At 48.5% G+C, this 16,846-nt stretch overlaps 2 protein-coding genes and 1 non-coding gene across 3 annotated transcripts; all 3 read right to left on the reverse strand.

Moving 5' to 3' along the window:
• Positions 1–216: 216 nt before the first annotated feature.
• Positions 217–5,686, reverse strand: wdr73 (WD repeat domain 73). The gene is made up of 8 exons (XM_072460575.1): positions 5,557–5,686; positions 5,225–5,292; positions 5,035–5,120; positions 4,175–4,263; positions 3,346–3,413; positions 3,087–3,278; positions 1,822–2,172; positions 217–773 (listed from the first exon to the last, which is right to left on the reverse strand). Exons 1-8 carry the CDS (start codon positions 5,667–5,669, stop codon positions 544–546), a joined length of 1,197 nt encoding a protein of 398 aa, XP_072316676.1. The 5' UTR covers positions 5,670–5,686; the 3' UTR covers positions 217–543.
• A 4,895-nt stretch (positions 5,687–10,581) lies between these two features.
• Positions 10,582–13,655, reverse strand: cfap418 (cilia and flagella associated protein 418). Its single transcript, XM_072461546.1, has 6 exons — positions 13,494–13,655; positions 12,675–13,032; positions 12,544–12,608; positions 11,492–11,557; positions 11,276–11,371; positions 10,582–11,163 (listed from the first exon to the last, which is right to left on the reverse strand). Exons 1-6 carry the CDS (start codon positions 13,610–13,612, stop codon positions 11,001–11,003), a joined length of 867 nt encoding a protein of 288 aa, XP_072317647.1. The 5' UTR covers positions 13,613–13,655; the 3' UTR covers positions 10,582–11,000.
• A 560-nt stretch (positions 13,656–14,215) lies between these two features.
• Positions 14,216–14,297, reverse strand: trnas-aga (transfer RNA serine (anticodon AGA)). The gene has a single exon. It is a non-coding gene; the product is annotated as a tRNA-Ser (tRNA).
• Between the last annotated feature and the right edge of the window lie 2,549 nt (positions 14,298–16,846).

The following is a 16,846-nucleotide window of genomic DNA, read 5'->3' on the forward strand; positions in this document are numbered from 1 at the left end:
TGTACAGATTTTGTAAAGTTTTTCTTCTGCTTCATAAACAAACTTTTGATCTGAGTTTGTTCTAAATCTGAACTTAAAGTTTGTTTGATCTGAAAACATCTGAAACACGTTTTTAAACAGATATTTTTATTAAAATACAATGATTACGACTGAAGACGATTTATGACTCCGAAAATCAGTTCGATCATGTGACGTCAGCAAATAAAGAAATATGAATAAAATCTGACTCTGAGGTCCCACACGCTGAGGTCCCACACGCTGAGGTCCCACACGCTGAGGTCCCACACGCTGAGGTCCCACACGCTGAGGTCCCACACGCTGAGGTCCCACACGCTGAGGTCCCACACACTGAGTCTAGTTTAAACCAGGTCTGGTTTAGACCTGGAGGTAGCTTTATTCCTCATCCTCGTCTCTGATTGGCCCCTCCTCATTCCCTCGTCTCTGATTGGCCCCTCCTCACTCCCTCGTCTCTGATTGGCCCCTCCTCACTCCCTCGTCTCTGATTGGCCCCTCCTCACTCCCTCGTCTCTGATTGGCCCCTCCTCACTCTCTCGTCTCTGATTGGTCGTTCCAGTCCCACACGTGCACAGAGGCGTCGCTCGCGGCCGACAGCAGCGTTCGCGGTCGCTCTGGGTGCCAGGCGTGACCAGTGGTGATGATGTCATCAGAGGGAGACGAGACCGCATGACCTTTGTGTTCAAACTGAGCGTGTGCAGGCTGAAGCTCCGCCCCCCAGAGAGACGTGTCGTAAATCTGCACCAATCCACTCACACCTGAAAGAAACCAGAGGAAAGAGGAGGGGCTTCATTAAAGATGCACTGTGGAGGGCGTGCCACCTGCCCGTATCCATGGAGACGCTAAAATCTGTAGATTAATCTGATCTGGTTCAGGTGAAAATCCTCAGGTGAACTCTCAGGGTCAGGGGTCAGAGGTCATGTCTGTCATCACTGGTTCTTTCCACATAAAAACAAACTTTGTCTTTTCTGTGGCACAAATAAACTAAAGTCACATTCAGTCACAATCTCAGAAGGTGGAGCCGTTATTCAGCTCCAGACAGGAAGTAGAGCTGACTCCCTCTGTGATGTCATCAGTGTGCGACACAGACAGGAAGTAGAGCTGACTCCCTCTGTGATGTCATCAGTGTGCGACACAGACAGGAAGTAGAGCTGACTCCCTCTGTGATGTCATCAGTGTGCGACACAGACAGGAAGTAGAGCTGACTCCCTCTGTGATGTCATCAGTGTGCGACACAGACAGGAAGTAGAGCTGACTCCCTCTGTGATGTCATCAGTGTGCGACACAGACAGGAAGTAGAGCTGACTCCCTCTGTGATGTCATCAGTGTGCGACACAGACAGGAAGTAGAGCTGACTCCCTCTGTGATGTCATCAGTGTGCGACACAGACAGGAAGTAGAGCTGACTCCCTCTGTGATGTCATCAGTGTGCGACACAGACAGGAAGTAGAGCTGACTCCCTCTGTGATGTCATCAGTGTGCGACACAGACAGGAAGTAGAGCTGACTCCCTCTGTGATGTCATCAGTGTGCGACACAGACAGGAAGTAGAGCTGACAGATCTGGACTGAGGAGCTTCACGTGAGGTGAAGTCGCTGCTGTGGAACATCACAAGCAAACAACATCTCCATGGAGACTAAATGCTGCGACACCCAATGAGTTTGTCGCCATGGTAACCAGCTCCATCTGCCAACCGCCATTAAAAGTAACAACAACAACAACAACAACACTATTGAATCCTCATTTTGTCACAAACTCTTTGCTCTTCATCTAAAGCTCATGTTCTACCAAACACAAACTCGTTTTACCTGACAGAGCCATGTGATGCTGCAGCGCCGGGGCCCAGGACACGTTCGGGGCCCCGAACGTGTCCTGGGCCCCGGCACCCGTCGAGAGCCGGGCCTGGGCCGCACACGAGTCCCCCCGGCGCAGGTCAGACACCAGCGTTTGTCCCGACACGCTCGAACGCACCACGAGGCCCCCGCGGACGTCGACGCTCCAGGGGCCGGGGTCCGAGGGGCCGAGCGGAGCCAAGCGACGCACGAGCGCGGCCGGACTGCGAGAGTCCGCCTCCAGGACGCTGCCGCTTACGGAGCCGCACACGAACGCACCGTCACCGAGGAGCCGCAGACACGACAGAGGCTCCGGGGCCCCAGCAGCTGAAGAGACAGGATTACACTTAGAATCATGTTTGTAAAGCGCATCCTCCAGGGGGCGCTGCAGACACACGTGAGTGTCCTCCAGGGGGCGCTGCAGACACACGTGAGCGTCCTCCAGGGGGCGCTGCAGACACACGTGAGTGTCCTCCAGGGGGCGCTGCAGACACACGTGAGCGTCCTCCAGGGGGCGCTGCAGACACACGTGAGCGTCCTCCAGGGGGCGCTGCAGACACACGTGAGCGTCCTCCAGGGGGCGCTGCAGACACACGTGAGCGTCCTCCAGGGGGCGCTGCAGACACACGTGAGCGTCCTCCAGGGGGCCTCCAGGGGGCGCTGCAGACACACGTGAGCGTCCTCCAGGGGGCGCTGCACATACATGTGAGCGTCCTCCAGGGGGCGCTGCACATACATGTGAGCGTCCTCCAGGGGGCGCTGCACAGATGTGAGCGTCCTCCAGGGGGCGCTGCACATACACGTGAGCGTCCTCCAGGGGGCGCTGCAGACAGATGTGAGCGTCCTCCAGGGGGCGCTGCAGACACATGTGAGCGTCCTCCAGGGGGCGCTGTGCTGCAGACACATGAGAACGTCCTCCAGGGGGCGCTGTGCTTTATAATATATATCTATCTTTAAGGAATAAAAGAACTGCAGAGTTCTGTTGCGTTTTAACTGTCCTGAGCTCTGATTGGTCCTGCCCAAAGGGGAGGAGTTATGATGCTGTGCCTCGTTAGCGTGGGACGGTCTGAGGTCTTATGAGGCTGTTGTAGACTGAGGGGAGGTTCTCCTTGTGACGTAGACATAAATACGACATAAATACAACAAAATAAGTGAATAAAATGAAATAATAAATAAATACAACGAAAATAAATAAATAAATAAAATGAATATAGATTTTAATAAATAAATAAATAAAATACCCTGTAGTCTGTAGAGTTCTTGTCCAGTGCTGATGTCGGTGAGCTGGACGTCGCTCGTCGTCGCTCCGTGAAGAATCCTCGGCTCTGAGTTCGGAGAAGGCGGAGCGTCCATTTCCCTGGCCCCGCCCCCCTGACCCTCCCCTCCTGACGAGTCGTGTTGAACGTGGATCTGTCCCGTTCGTCTGATCACGTCTGACACGGAGAGAACAAACAACACGTGTCACTTTGAGCCGGACGTCACGTCCAAGTGGAAACTGACCGCTGTCGTCCCCTCCGAGGTCCCACAGCTGCAGAGACGAGCGGCGGCCGTCGCTGGACACGGCGCATCTGCAGAGACAAGAGACACAGCCGAGCGGTCAGGAGCGCTCAGCATTATTATGATTTTGTTGTTGTTTTTGTTGTCTTATGTTCTAATTATTCTTTTTAAAATAATAATAATAAAAAAGGTGATAAAAGATAAACTTGTAAATGTAAAATAAACAACAGGGCGAGGGTTTCTCAGGAGAGTCTTCTTCAGGTTTTCCTCCCAGAGACAGCAGGGGGCGACGACGAGCACTTCAAACGCCCAAAGATGCACGTTCAAGCACCGCAGACCCCCTCGCCCACAGACCCCTGTGGCCAGACCCCCGCGGCCACAGACCCCCGTATCACAGACCCCCGCGGCCACAGACCCCCGTATCACAGACCCCCGCATCGCAGACCCCCGCATCGCAGACCCCCGCATCGCAGACCCCCGCATCGCAGACCCCCGCATCGCAGACCCCCGCATCGCAGACCCCCGCATCACAGACCCCCGCATCACAGACCCCCGCATCACAGACCCCCGCATCGCAGACCCCCGCATCGCAGACCCCCGCATCGCAGACCGCGCCGCAGACCCCCGCATCACAGACCCCCGCATCGCAGACCCCCGCATCGCAGACCCCCGCATCGCAGACCCCCGCATCACAGACCCCCGCATCACAGACCGCGCCGCAGACCCCCGCATCGCAGACCCCCGCATCACAGACCCCCGCATCACAGACCCCCGCATCGCAGACCCTCGCATCACAGACCCCCGCATCGCAGACCCTCGCATCACAGCGTACCTGCTTCCCGGGACGTGTCTGAGGCCGAGGACCGGAGCGTCTGACAATCCTCCGTGAACGACTTTGAAATCCCGCTCGGCGCAAAGACCCTGAAAGTACAAGTACATGAGCAATAGAAGTACACACGTAACAGAAAAGTACACGTACATGAGCAATAGAAGTACACACGTAACAGAAAAGTACACGTACATGAGCAATAGAAGTACACACGTAACAGAAAAGTACACGTACATGAGCAATAGAAGTACACACGTAACAGAAAAGTACACGTACATGAGCAATAGAAGTACACACGTAACAGAAAAGTACACGTACATGAGCAATAGAAGTACACACGTAACAGAAAAGTACACGTACATGAGCAATAGAAGTACACATGTAACAGAAAAGTACACGTACATGAGCAATAGAAGTACACACGTAACAGGAAAGTACACGTACATGAGCAATAGAAGTACACACGTAACAGGAAAGTACACGTACATGAGCAATAGAAGTACACACGTAACAGAAAAGTACACGTACATGAGCAATAGAAGTACACACGTAACAGAAAAGTACACGTACATGAGCAATAGAAGTACACACGTAACAGAAAAGTACACGTACATGAGCAATAGAAGTACACACGTAACAGAAAAGTACACGTACATGAGCAATAGAAGTACACACGTAACAGAAAAGTACACGTACATGAGCAATAGAAGTACACACGTAACAGAAAAGTACACGTACATGAGCAATAGAAGTACACACGTAACAGAAAAGTACACGTACATGAGCAATAGAAGTACACACGTAACAGGAAAGTACACGTACATGAGCAATAGAAGAAATACATCTCATTCTTCTTCCTTCACCTTGTTCTGTTCCGCCAAAAGCCGGAGCGGTAAACTCAGCTCCAGGATTTCATTTTTGGAAGAAGAAAACCCGGCGACGCACACGGCTGTGGAGACGCCAACAAACAAACAAACAAACAAACAAACAACAAACAGTCGTCACGGCACAAAGAACTGCATGGTGTTTAGTGAATGTGCCTGAAGCTCGTACTTCTGCCCGAGGTCCACTCCAGGACACGAGTGGGACGCTCCAGCTGGAAGACGTGAAGGTCTTTGTAACTATGGAAACACAAACACATTCAGAGAAGCTCAACCTGGAACCTTTTTATCACCCGTCCTGATCTGGACCTGATCTGGACCTGGACCGAATCTGACCTGATCTGGACCTGATCTAGTCCAGGTTTAGTCCTGATCTAGTCCAGGTTTAGTCCAGGTTTGGTCCAGGTTTGGTTTAGATATGTATTTTACTTACTTTTACCTTTGAAACATCTTGCTCTTTGTGCTACTTTAACCATCTTAATATAAAAAGTCTAAAATGCTCACGTTTTCAGAGACTCCAAGAACCACTCGTCCAGCGCCTCGTCCGGATCTGACTCGTCACTCTCACGCATTTCTTTAAGGTTTATTTCTCTCGTTTTCAGACTCACGTGCGTCATTACAAACCGATGTTTACTTCCGGGTCTGACGCAATGACGCAGCGTGACGCTCGCTGATGGAACATTTACACACGGCTCCACAGCGCTCTCTGCTGGACAATGAAACTGACGCGAACAACAACAGAACATGAGCAGTTTAATGAGGGTTAACAACGATTACTGCCCCAAATCATCATGAAAGTGTAAGAGTGTGAACCAGTATATGTATACATATATGTATGTATACATATACTGGTATATGTATACATGTATATATACTGTGTATATATACTGTGTATATATATATATATATATATATATATATATATATATATATGTATATATATATATATATATATATATATATATATATATATATATATACATACTGTATGTATATATATATATATATATATACACAGTACATACTGTATATATACATACTGTATATATATATACTGTATATATATATATATATACACATACTGTATATATATATATATATATATATATATATATATATATATATATATATATATATATAAGATAAGATAAGGTATTCCTTTATTGTCCCACATGGGGAAATTTCATTGGTGCAACGCAGGTAGATACAGAGGTAGATACAGAAGAACAGATCACTTATAGGAAGTCTGAAAAACACTTTCAGTAGAAGATTTCCTACAAATAAATAAAAAAATAAAAACTCCCGTAGACAAATAAATAAATAAATACATAAATTCCATTGCATGTGATCACGACAGTAATTGCACATGAATATGTGTCACGACAGCACATAGATTGCACATGAATTCCAACAATAATTGCACATATGACAGAATTGCACATGGTTAGGTCAGTATTGTGAGTGTTCAGTACTAACAGTGTTTGTTGTAGAGTGACTGCAGCAGAAGGAAAGACCTACGAAACCTTTCCTTCACACAGCGAGGGTGGATCAGTCTCTCACTGAAGCTGCTCTCCAGAGCGGACAGAGTGTCCTGCAGGGGACAGAGTGTCCTGCAGGGGGTGTGTAGTGGCAAAAATCTCTCGATAAGACAAAAAAGCAAGTTGTTTCGTTTCAAAAGTAAACTGTTTAATCTTGTGGCTGAATCAGAAAGAAACTCGTGTGGACTCGGCCATTCTCATAGAAGGCCGAGTCCACGCATCTGTCTCTTCCCTGCTTCCCAAACTGTGTGTCTCCCAAATCCTCCCGTCCCACGTCTGTCCCCTGCCTTAAATCACCGATGGTCACATGACCACACACACACAGAAGGAGCAAATGGGACATCAAAGAAACAGTGGTTTCAGGAAGGAGACAGTACATAACATTTGCATTAATTCAATTCACTGTTCACTTCAATTAGTGTGAAACATAACGTGGGACTTCCAGGCCACTCCAGGAGGTCCGGACATGGACATTTCCAGGCCAAAAGGGGTTGTCAGGCTGTTAGAACTAAATCTGATTAGAAATAGGATTGAAAGTTAAAAAGTAAAGGGCCAGATTATATTTTTTCCACAACAGGTGTCACTCATGGTCCAGCATAGATGTGAGTTTAGCCAGGACCCTCCTGTCCCCCACCTCCTGCACCGAGTCCAGAGGACAGCCCAGGACGGAGCTTTGTCCAGCTTCTTCCTCTGTGATGACCACACCTACAGGAGCTGATGCACCACAGAGGAGGAGAAGGTCTTCAGGAGTGACAGGAGCGGCCCTGTCAGGAGCGGCCCTGTCACTCCAAAAGACCTGAGTCTCCTCAGGTAGAGCCTCAGGTAGAGCCGACATATATATATATATATATATATATATATATATATATATATATATATATATATATATATATATATATATATATATATATATATATATATATATATATATATATATATGTATATATATACATATATATATATATATACACATATATATATATATATATGCCGTATGTATATGTATATATACATATATATATATATATATATATATATATATATATATATATATATTGGATTGGATTGGATTCAACTTTATTGTCATTGCACAGAGTACAGGTACTAAGACAACGAAATGCAGTTAGCTTCAACCAGAAGTGCAAAACAGCAGTTAAAAGTGCAGAGTATGTAAAGTGAATCAGTGAATAAATACAGAATGTACAGTAGGGGGCAGTATGGGTACTGGTCCGGGAACGGAGCACCCTGTAGCGCCTCCCGGAGGGGAGGAGGGCAAACAGTTGGTGGCTGGGGTGAGAGCTGTCTCTGACGATGCTGCGCGCCCTCCGCAGACACCTCTTGCTCTGGACAGTCTCAATGGAGGGGAGTGAGGAACCTGTGATGCGTTGGGCAGTTTTCACCACCCTCTGGAGTAACTTCCGGTCCGCAGCAGAGCAGCTGCCATACCATACTGAGACACAGTTGGTAAGGATGCTCTCGATGGTGCAGCGGTAAAAGTTCACCAAGATCAGAGGAGACAGGTGGGCCTTCTTCAACCTCCTCAGGAAGAAGAGACGCTGGTGTGCCTTCTTGACCAGGGTTGAGGTGTTGAGAGACCAAGAGAGATCCTCGGAGATGTGGACACCCAGGAACTTGAAGCTGGTGACACGCTCGACCTCCGTCCCGTCGATAAGGATGGGGGTGTGTGTGCCACTCTTCTTCCTGAAGTCCACGATGAGCTCTTTGGTCTTCTTGGTATTGAGAGCCAGGTTGTTGGCGGCGCACCACTCTGCCAGATGCTGAACCTCTTCTCTATACGCCGTCTCATCGTTGTTGCTGATGAGGCCAACCACCGTTGTGTCGTCTGCAAACTTGACAATGGTGTTAGAACCATGTACAGGTGTGCAGTCGTGGGTGAAGAGGGAGTAGAGGAGAGGACTCAGCACACAGCCCTGTGGGACACCGGTGTTCAGGATGAGTGTAGAGGAGGTGTGGTTTTCCAGCTTAACAAACTGGGGTCTGTTGGTTAGAAAGTCCAGAACCCAGTTGCAGAGGGAAGCATCGATACCCAGGTCACTGAGTTTGGTCATCAGTTTGGAGGGGATGATGGTGTTGAATGCTGAGCTAAAGTCAATGAACAGCATTCTCACATAGGTGTTGTTATTGTCCAGGTGAGCAAGGGCGGAGTGTAGTGCCGTAGAGATGGCATCCTCCGTGCTCCTATTCTGGCGGTAGGCAAATTGGAAGGGGTCCAGTGTGGGTGGTAGGCAGGTTTTGAGGTGAGCCAGGACCAGCCTCTCGAAGCACTTCATGATGGTGGGGGTGAGTGCAACAGGGCGGAAGTCGTTGAGGCTCTCAGCTTTGGAATGTTTTGGCACTTGCACGATGGAGGTGGTTTTGAAGCATGTGGGGACAGCTGCTTGGGCCAGTGACAGGTTGAAAATGTCAGTCAAGACCCCAGCTAGCTGCCCAGCACAGGTCCTGAGCACACGTCCCAGGGATGCCATCGGGGCCAGCAGCCTTACGTGCATTGGTCCTACTCAGTGCAGCAGACACGTCGGTGAGGGAGAGTGTGAGGGGTTGGTGTCCTGTCGTGAGCACAGCCTTAATGGCTGGCTCCTGGTTATCCCTCTCAAAGCGAGCATAAAAGCTGTTAAGCTCGTCCAGGAAGGAGGCGTCGTTGGATGTTGGGGTGGTGTTGGTGGGTTTGTAGTCAGTTATGGCCTGGATGCCCTGCCACATGCGTCGGGGATCGGAGTTGTTCTTAAAGTGCTCCTCAATCCTTAGCTTGTGGCTGTGCTTGGCCTCCCTGATGCCCCTCTTCAGGTCAGCCCTGGATGAAGAGTAAGCCTGTGCATCGCCAGATCTGAAGGCGACGTCACGTGCCTTCAGCAGTAGGCGGACTTCTCTGTTCATCCACAGCTTCTAGTTCGGGAATGTAGTAATCTGTTTGTGAGTGGTGACACTGTTGATGCTGGTGTTGATGAAGTCCAGCACAGAGGAGGCATAAGAGTCAATGTCCGTGTGGGAGTCCAGTGTGGTCTGGGTAACAAACACACTCCAGTCTGTGTGTTCAAACCGCTGCTGTAGTTCAGAGTCTGCTCCCTCTGGCCACACTTTAACTGTCCTCACTGTGGGTTTCACACATACATACACACAGTATATATATATATATAAATATATACTGTATATATATATATATACACATACTGCATATATATATATATATATATATATATATATGCAGTATGTATATATATATATATATATATATATATATATATATATATATATGCAGTATGTATATGTATATATATATATATATATATATATATATACACACAGTATATATATATATATACAGTATATCTATATATCCATAAATATATATCCATCCATTTTCTACTGCTCGTTCCCTTTCGGGGTCGCGGGTGACTGGAGCCAATCCCAGTGACTTCGGGCCTTAGGCGGGGTACAACCTGGACAGTGGCCAACTCGAGAGAGCGAGAGACTCATTCAAATACCTGGGTGTTCCTCTGTACCACACACTGGACTGGGCTCATGTGCAATACTGTCATACCCATGTGCAATACTGTCATACCCATGTGCAATACTGTCATACCCATGTGCAATACTGACATATCCATGTGCAATACTGTCATACCCATGTGCAATACTGACATACCCATGTGCAATACTGACATATCCATGTGCAATACTGACATACCCATGTGCAATACTGACATACCCATGTGCAATACTGACATACCCATGTGCAATACTGACATACCCATGTGCAATACTGACATACCCATGTGCAATACTGTCACATTCATGTGAAGAACCTAGAATATAAGACATGTTTTCAGTTGGATATGTATATGTATGTATATATATGTATATATATATATATTAATATATAATATATATATATTAATATGTACATATTAATATAACTCTTAAATAACACACTGTAAAAACATGTTGAATCTTTTATTAATTTCATCTGAAATCTTGGTTTAGTTTGTGTCGAGTAAAAACATTGAATATTTACAATTAAAGGCATAAAAACATGAGCACAGGACTCTAAAGGGCTCTGGTCACGGCCAGGTCCAGTCCCGGGTCAGTCCCAGTCCAGTCCCGGTCCAGTCCCGGTCCAGTCCCGGGTCAGTCCCGGTCCAGTCCCGGGTCAGTCCCGGTCCAGTCCCGTTCTAGTCCCGTTCCAGTCCCGGTCCAGTCCCGGTCCAGTCCCGGGTCAGTCCCGGTCCAGTCCCGTTCTAGTCCCGTTCCAGTCCCAGTCCAGTCCCGGTCCAGTCCCGGTCCAGTCCCGGGTCAGTCCCGGTCCAGTCCCGTTCTAGTCCCGTTCCAGTCCCAGTCCAGTCCCGGTTCAGGCCCGGGTCAGTCCCGGTCCAGTCCTGGTCCAGTCCCGGGTCAGTCCTGGTGTTTCCCTGCACAGACCCATTGCAGCCGTGGCCTCATCTTCAGCTCCTTGGTCTCGTCCTCAGACGTCCAGCTGCATTGACAGCAGTAAGACCTGGTCCCACGTCTCGGCCGCAGTTTGGACCGAAGCTTGACCCGCTCCGGGACGTTGTTCCTGATCAGAGCGAAAACACACCAGAAGCATCTGTGTCACTCGGCCCGGTAAAGCCAGAGTGTGGAACATTCTGTCTCCATGGAGACGCTGAGAGCGCTGCAGAGTTTCTCACCTGAAGAAAAGGTAGTGGCAGCTCTGGTCCCACTCACAGTCGTCAAACGCCAGAACGCTGAAGTCACATGACGTGCACCGCAGCTGATCACATGACCTGAGGACAAGGGGAAGGTCACATGACGAAGGCTAGAGAGAGGTCGTCGCCACGGTAACCACTAGTGACCCACGGCCAGTAGTTTTATAGTATTCTTTGTGAGGTAAACATGTCTCTCACCGTTTGGACGTCGTGGTTCCGATTCCACTTTGGACTGAGCTGCCGCCGACGAACACGGGACAACACCTGAAGAAGAGAGGAGACCGCCACATGTTTACCCTGTTTACCCGAGACCGCCACATGTTTACCCTGTTTACCCGAGACCGCCACATGTTTACCCTGTTTACCCGAGACCGCCACATGTTTACCCTGTTTACCCGAGACCGCCACATGTTTACCCTGTTTACCCGAGACCGCCACATGTTTACCCGAGACCGCCACATGTTTACCCTGTTTACCCGAGACCGCCACATGTTTACCCTGTTTACCCGAGACCGCCACATGTTTACCCTGTTTACCCGAGACCGCCACATGTTTACCCTGTTTACCCGAGACCGCCACATGTTTACCCTGTTTACCCGAGACCGCCACATGTTTACCCTGTTTACCCGAGACCGCCACATGTTTACCCTGTTTACCCGAGACCGCCACATGTTTACCCGAGACCGCCACATGTTTACCCTGTTTACCCGAGACCGCCACATGTTTACCCTGTTTACCCGAGACCGCCACATGTTTACCCTGTTTACCCGAGACCGCCACATGTTTACCCTGTTTACCCGAGACCGCCACATGTTTACCCTGTTTACCCGAGACCGCCACATGTTTACCCTGTTTACCCGAGACCGCCACATGTTTACCCTGTTTACCCGAGACCGCCACATGTTTACCCTGTTTACCCGAGACCGCCACATGTTTACCCTGTTTACCCGAGACCGCCACATGTTTACCCTGTTTACCCGAGACCGCCACATGTTTACCCGAGACGCCACATGTTTACCCTGTTTACCCGAGACCGCCACATGTTTACCCTGTTTACCCGAGACCGCCACATGTTTACCCTGTTTACCCGAGACCGCCACATGTTTACCCGAGACGCCACATGTTTACCCGAGACGCCACATGTTTACCCTGTTTACCCGAGACCGCCACATGTTTACCCGAGACGCCACATGTTTACCCTGTTTACCCGAGACCGCCACATGTTTACCCGAGACCTCTAAAAGACTTACTTCCTTGCGCCGGACCGAGCGGAGACTTTCTTCTGGACAGCGCCACCTCTGGACGAGCTCTGCGTCTGTGGAATGAAGTACGTTTGTTCAGACGTTTAGTGGAAAGTAGATTCTGTGGCACGTTTACTGACCGTCGCAGCAGTGACCGCCGCACACTCGTCCTCCAGTAGTTTGTCTATAAAAGCGTCCAGATCGTCAGTGTCGCTGGTCCCTGTGGTCCCTGTGGTCCCTGTGGACACCGTGGTCCCTGGGGTTCCTGTGGACACCGTGGTCCCCGTGGACCCTGTGGTCCTTGGGGTCCCTGTGGTCCCCGTGGACACCGTGGTCCTTGGGGTCCTTGGGGTCCCTGGGGTCCCTGGGGTCACTGTGGTCCCTGTGGACACCGTGGTCCTTGGGGTCCCTGTGGTCCCCGTGGTCCTTGGGGTCCCTGTGGTCCCCGTGGTCCTTGGGGTCCCTGTGGTCCCCGTGGTCAGTGGGAGCTTAGCACAACTAAACCAAGAGCAAACAAAGCATTTTAATCAAGACACAAGCACCATTAGCTTTCTACAGGAAATTGAGTCAAAATAAAATAAACTTCGGCGCAAGAAGTGACGTAACTATTAACTAACTAAACAAATAAAGTGTCAAATGTGGCCGTTCGGGCAAAATTAATGATCGATAAAAAACCTTATTTATGGAGCAAAAGTGACTGTGAAGTGTTATTCTGGATCATAAATGACTCTCCTCGTAAACAAAACAATAAAGGTTTAGAAAAGCTCAAGAATCAAGGAACAATATTTCATTTTAGATATTTTACAAGCACTAAACGTGACTCGATCAAACATTTACGCGTTTGTCGACTTCATCGGAACAAAACCGAGGCCAAACAAAGACAGTGGAAGTTTTAACGTTCAGAGTTATCCACTGTTAGCCCGCTAGCATCCCGGCTAACGCTGTAGCATCGCGTTTACCCCGCTTTTCTCGCCTCGTCTTCGTGTTTGTCGCGCGCCTGCCCCGCGCCTGCGCACTGAGGACCTCCACAGAACTTCCGCTCCACTTCGTCCAGGAGCCGGTCCAGGTCGTCGCCCATTTCCACCGCGTTTTACCCATTTATCCCGCGTAGCATCGCGGCTAACTAGCATGCTACGGCTACAGCGCCACGGCGTTCGACCGTTGCCAGGTAACGCAGAAGAGTGTCACCAGGGGGCGCTGTTGAGTCGAGCGTAAACGGCCGGCTCGCGAGTTAAAACGTGAAACAAACTCAAAACGACGTATTTACGATATATTTTATTCTTTTTATTACTAGACTCTGTTACTTATCTCTTCAGATTCCACAGGTAAAGTCGTTTGGCAAATCCACTTTTTTATAAACTGGAATAAAAGTCTGGAATCAATGACCTCGTCACGTACAGAATGCTCAAAATAAGTCTCATTTTAAATCTCTAGTCAAAACCTTTTTATTTGAATGTCTAAATAGCCAGAAATCAAACTTATTTTATGTATTTTACTAAGATGTTTTACATTTCCTTTTCACTTATTATACAAGGACCACAAGCTTGCGCTTTTTTGTGTTATCCTGGCTTTTTAAATTGTATTTACATGTGATTGTAAACATGTTGTTATGACACTAAAGTGGATAAAACGGAGTAAAACGTGTGAAATGCGGTTTGTTGTTTGCAAAGACAAAATGAGACGTTGTCGGCAGGATTCGAACCTGCGCGGGGAGACCCCAATGGATTTCTAGTCCATCGCCTTAACCACTCGGCCACGACAACTGCGCTGTCACCTCATGACGTAGAGAGTTCTTAAAGGCACCGCGTGTAGTTATGGTGTTTTTTTACGTGTCAATCAAAAAGAAGTGAGGATAAATGATCAAAGGGAAATAAACGTTTCAGATGAATAAAAACAGAAATACCAACTTTTATCTTACATTACTAAATTGAAAGTAATTAAAAGTGTGTCACGTGATGTTCTGTTAGATGTGGGTGTAGTTGTAGTAGAGGGGGCCAGGAGGAGGGGGCCAGGAGGAGGGCCAGGAGGAGGGGTTCAGGAGGGGGCCAGGAGGAGGGGTTCAGGAGGGGGCCAGGAGGGGGCCAGGAGGAGGGGTTCAGGAGGAGGGGTTCAGGAGGAGGGGTTCAGGAGGAGGGGTTCAGGAGGGGGCCAGGAGGGGTTCAGGAGGAGGGGTTCAGGAGGAGGGGTTCAGGAGGAGGGGTTCAGGAGGAGGGGTTCAGGAGGAGGGGTTCAGGAGGGGGCCAGGAGCCAGGAGGGGCCAGTACAGAAAAATGTTCCGTTGTTTCATCTGGACTCTTCCCTTACCAAACAGCATCATATATAAGTGCATTTTAAAGGTCCCATAACATGCAAAATCGACTTTTCAGAGCTTTTAACCTTCTTACATTGCTATTTGTGCTTCATAAATGTCCAGAGTGTTTTTTTGATTGATTCCCGCAGTGTTTAGCTTTAGTACAGACTATCTCCTTTCCTCCAATCTGCAAACTGACAGGGGGTGTCTACAAGACCGCGTCATAACCACAGGACCGCGTCATCATCCCCCCTCACCCGTGATATTTCATAACTATTATGTTAAGGGTGTTGCACAACCCTTATTATTATCAATTATACACTTAGGATAGACTACGAAACGTGAAAAAAGCATGTTATGGCACCTTTAAGTATACTTATTTTAGACCAATAATTTCATAGTTTACTTTTAGTTTACTTTCTAAATACTATTTAGACTTATACTTAACAAAGTTCACCAGGACACAGGGGCTCAGGACACAGGGGCTCATCACCAGGACACAGGGGCTCATCACCAGGACACAGGGGCTCAGGACACAGGGGCTCATCACCAGGACACAGGGGCTCATCACCAGGACACAGGGGCTCATCACCAGGACACAGGGGCTCAGGACACAGGGGCTCATCACCAGGACACAGGGGCTCATCACCAGGACACAGGGGCTCAGGACACAGGGGCTCATCACCAGGACACAGGGGCTCATCACCAGGACACAGGGGCTCATCACCAGGACACAGGGGCTCATCACCAGGACACAGGGGCTCAGGACACAGGGGCTCAGGACACAGGGGCTCATCACCAGGACACAGGGGCTCAGGACACAGGGGCTCAGGACACAGGGGCTCATCACCAGGACACAGGGGCTCATCACCAGGACACAGGGGCTCAGGACACAGGGGCTCATCACCAGGACACAGGGGCTCAGGACACAGGGGCTCAGGACACAGGGGCTCATCACCAGATGCTACTCGGATCATCGGCTCTTCATAGTTGAATTCGCGGGCCGCATTTTTGGTCTAAGTATCGTTAACTCACCTTCCATCTGTACCGTGTTCTTCACGGAATTCTGTTCGCTTTATCTTCAAAATACCTTTTGTAAGGTCCCGACCGTAACACATTATATATATACATACATATATATATGTATGTATATATATGTAATATATATATATATATATGTATATATATGTAATATATATATATATATATATACATATATACATATATCAGTTGTGGTCAAAAGTTGGCATACAAAGAACATAATGTTATGGTTCTCTTGAGTTTCCAGTTATTTCTACAACTCTGATTTAACTCTGATCGACTGATTAGAACAGATACTTCTTTGTCACAAAAAAATCTCCTCCCAGCGGGAGGCCCTCTGGCACCAGCGGGAGGCCCTCTGGCACCAGCGGGAGGCCCTCTGGCACCAGCGGGAGGCCCTCTGGCACCAGCGGGAGGCCCTCTGGCACCAGCGGGAGGCCCTCTGGCACCAGCGGGAGGCCCTCGCCCTCTGGCACCAGCGGGAGGCCCTCTGGCACCAGCGGGAGGCCCTTGAAATCACCTGTAATGACCAAACCATCTAAGTCAGTGCATACGACTGAAACATCTCAGTAAAATCATCAGTAAAACGTCTCAGTGCTGAAGCGGCTCGTGTCAGACAATGAAGAGAATGAGACAGTTTTAGCTCCATTTTAAAGGAGACAAAGTCACATGACGAAAAGACCCCAAAAGAACAACCTGCGGGTCATTATTAGCACAGACTCCGCCCCCTTTTCTGTTTGGAGCAGATTCTGTCAGAACTACATTTCCTGTGTTTTTGTCACATTTCAGTCCAAAACATCAAATCAAGATTAAAAGAAGAAATAAAATGAATTAAGACGATTTGTTCCATAAGAATCTGACGTTTAGAAGAGTGAGTTTCAGACGAGTTTCAGTGGGACTGGGCTTTATCTTTTCACAGGGAATTGTTCTATGTTTATTCTTTTCTTTAAAAATGAAACAAATTAAATAAAAAATAAATAA

The sequence above is a fragment of the Eucyclogobius newberryi genome, unplaced genomic scaffold (assembly GCF_026437365.1).
Source record: "Eucyclogobius newberryi isolate DKJ021-1_F unplaced genomic scaffold, fEucNew1.0.hap1 SCAF_3, whole genome shotgun sequence".
NCBI lineage: Eukaryota > Metazoa > Chordata > Actinopteri > Gobiiformes > Gobiidae > Eucyclogobius > Eucyclogobius newberryi.

Excerpts from the sequence above, each read along its gene's own strand:
- wdr73 (XM_072460575.1), bottom strand. The coding sequence starts at position 5,669 with ATGACGCACGTGAGTCTGAAAACGAGAGAAATAAACCTTAAAGAAATG. Across the intron at positions 5,121-5,224 it reads GGAGTGGACCTCGGGCAGAA|CCGTGTGCGTCGCCGGGTTT; the intron begins GTACGAGCTTCA and ends GCGTCTCCACAG. Across the intron at positions 774-1,821 it reads GCATCACATGGCTCTGTCAG|GTGTGAGTGGATTGGTGCAG; the intron begins GTAAAACGAGTT and ends GGTTTCTTTCAG.
- cfap418 (XM_072461546.1), bottom strand. The coding sequence starts at position 13,612 with ATGGGCGACGACCTGGACCGGCTCCTGGACGAAGTGGAGCGGAAGTTC. Across the intron at positions 11,372-11,491 it reads GGAACCACGACGTCCAAACG|GTCATGTGATCAGCTGCGGT; the intron begins GTGAGAGACATG and ends CCTTGTCCTCAG. Across the intron at positions 11,164-11,275 it reads TGCCACTACCTTTTCTTCAG|GAACAACGTCCCGGAGCGGG; the intron begins GTGAGAAACTCT and ends CGCTCTGATCAG.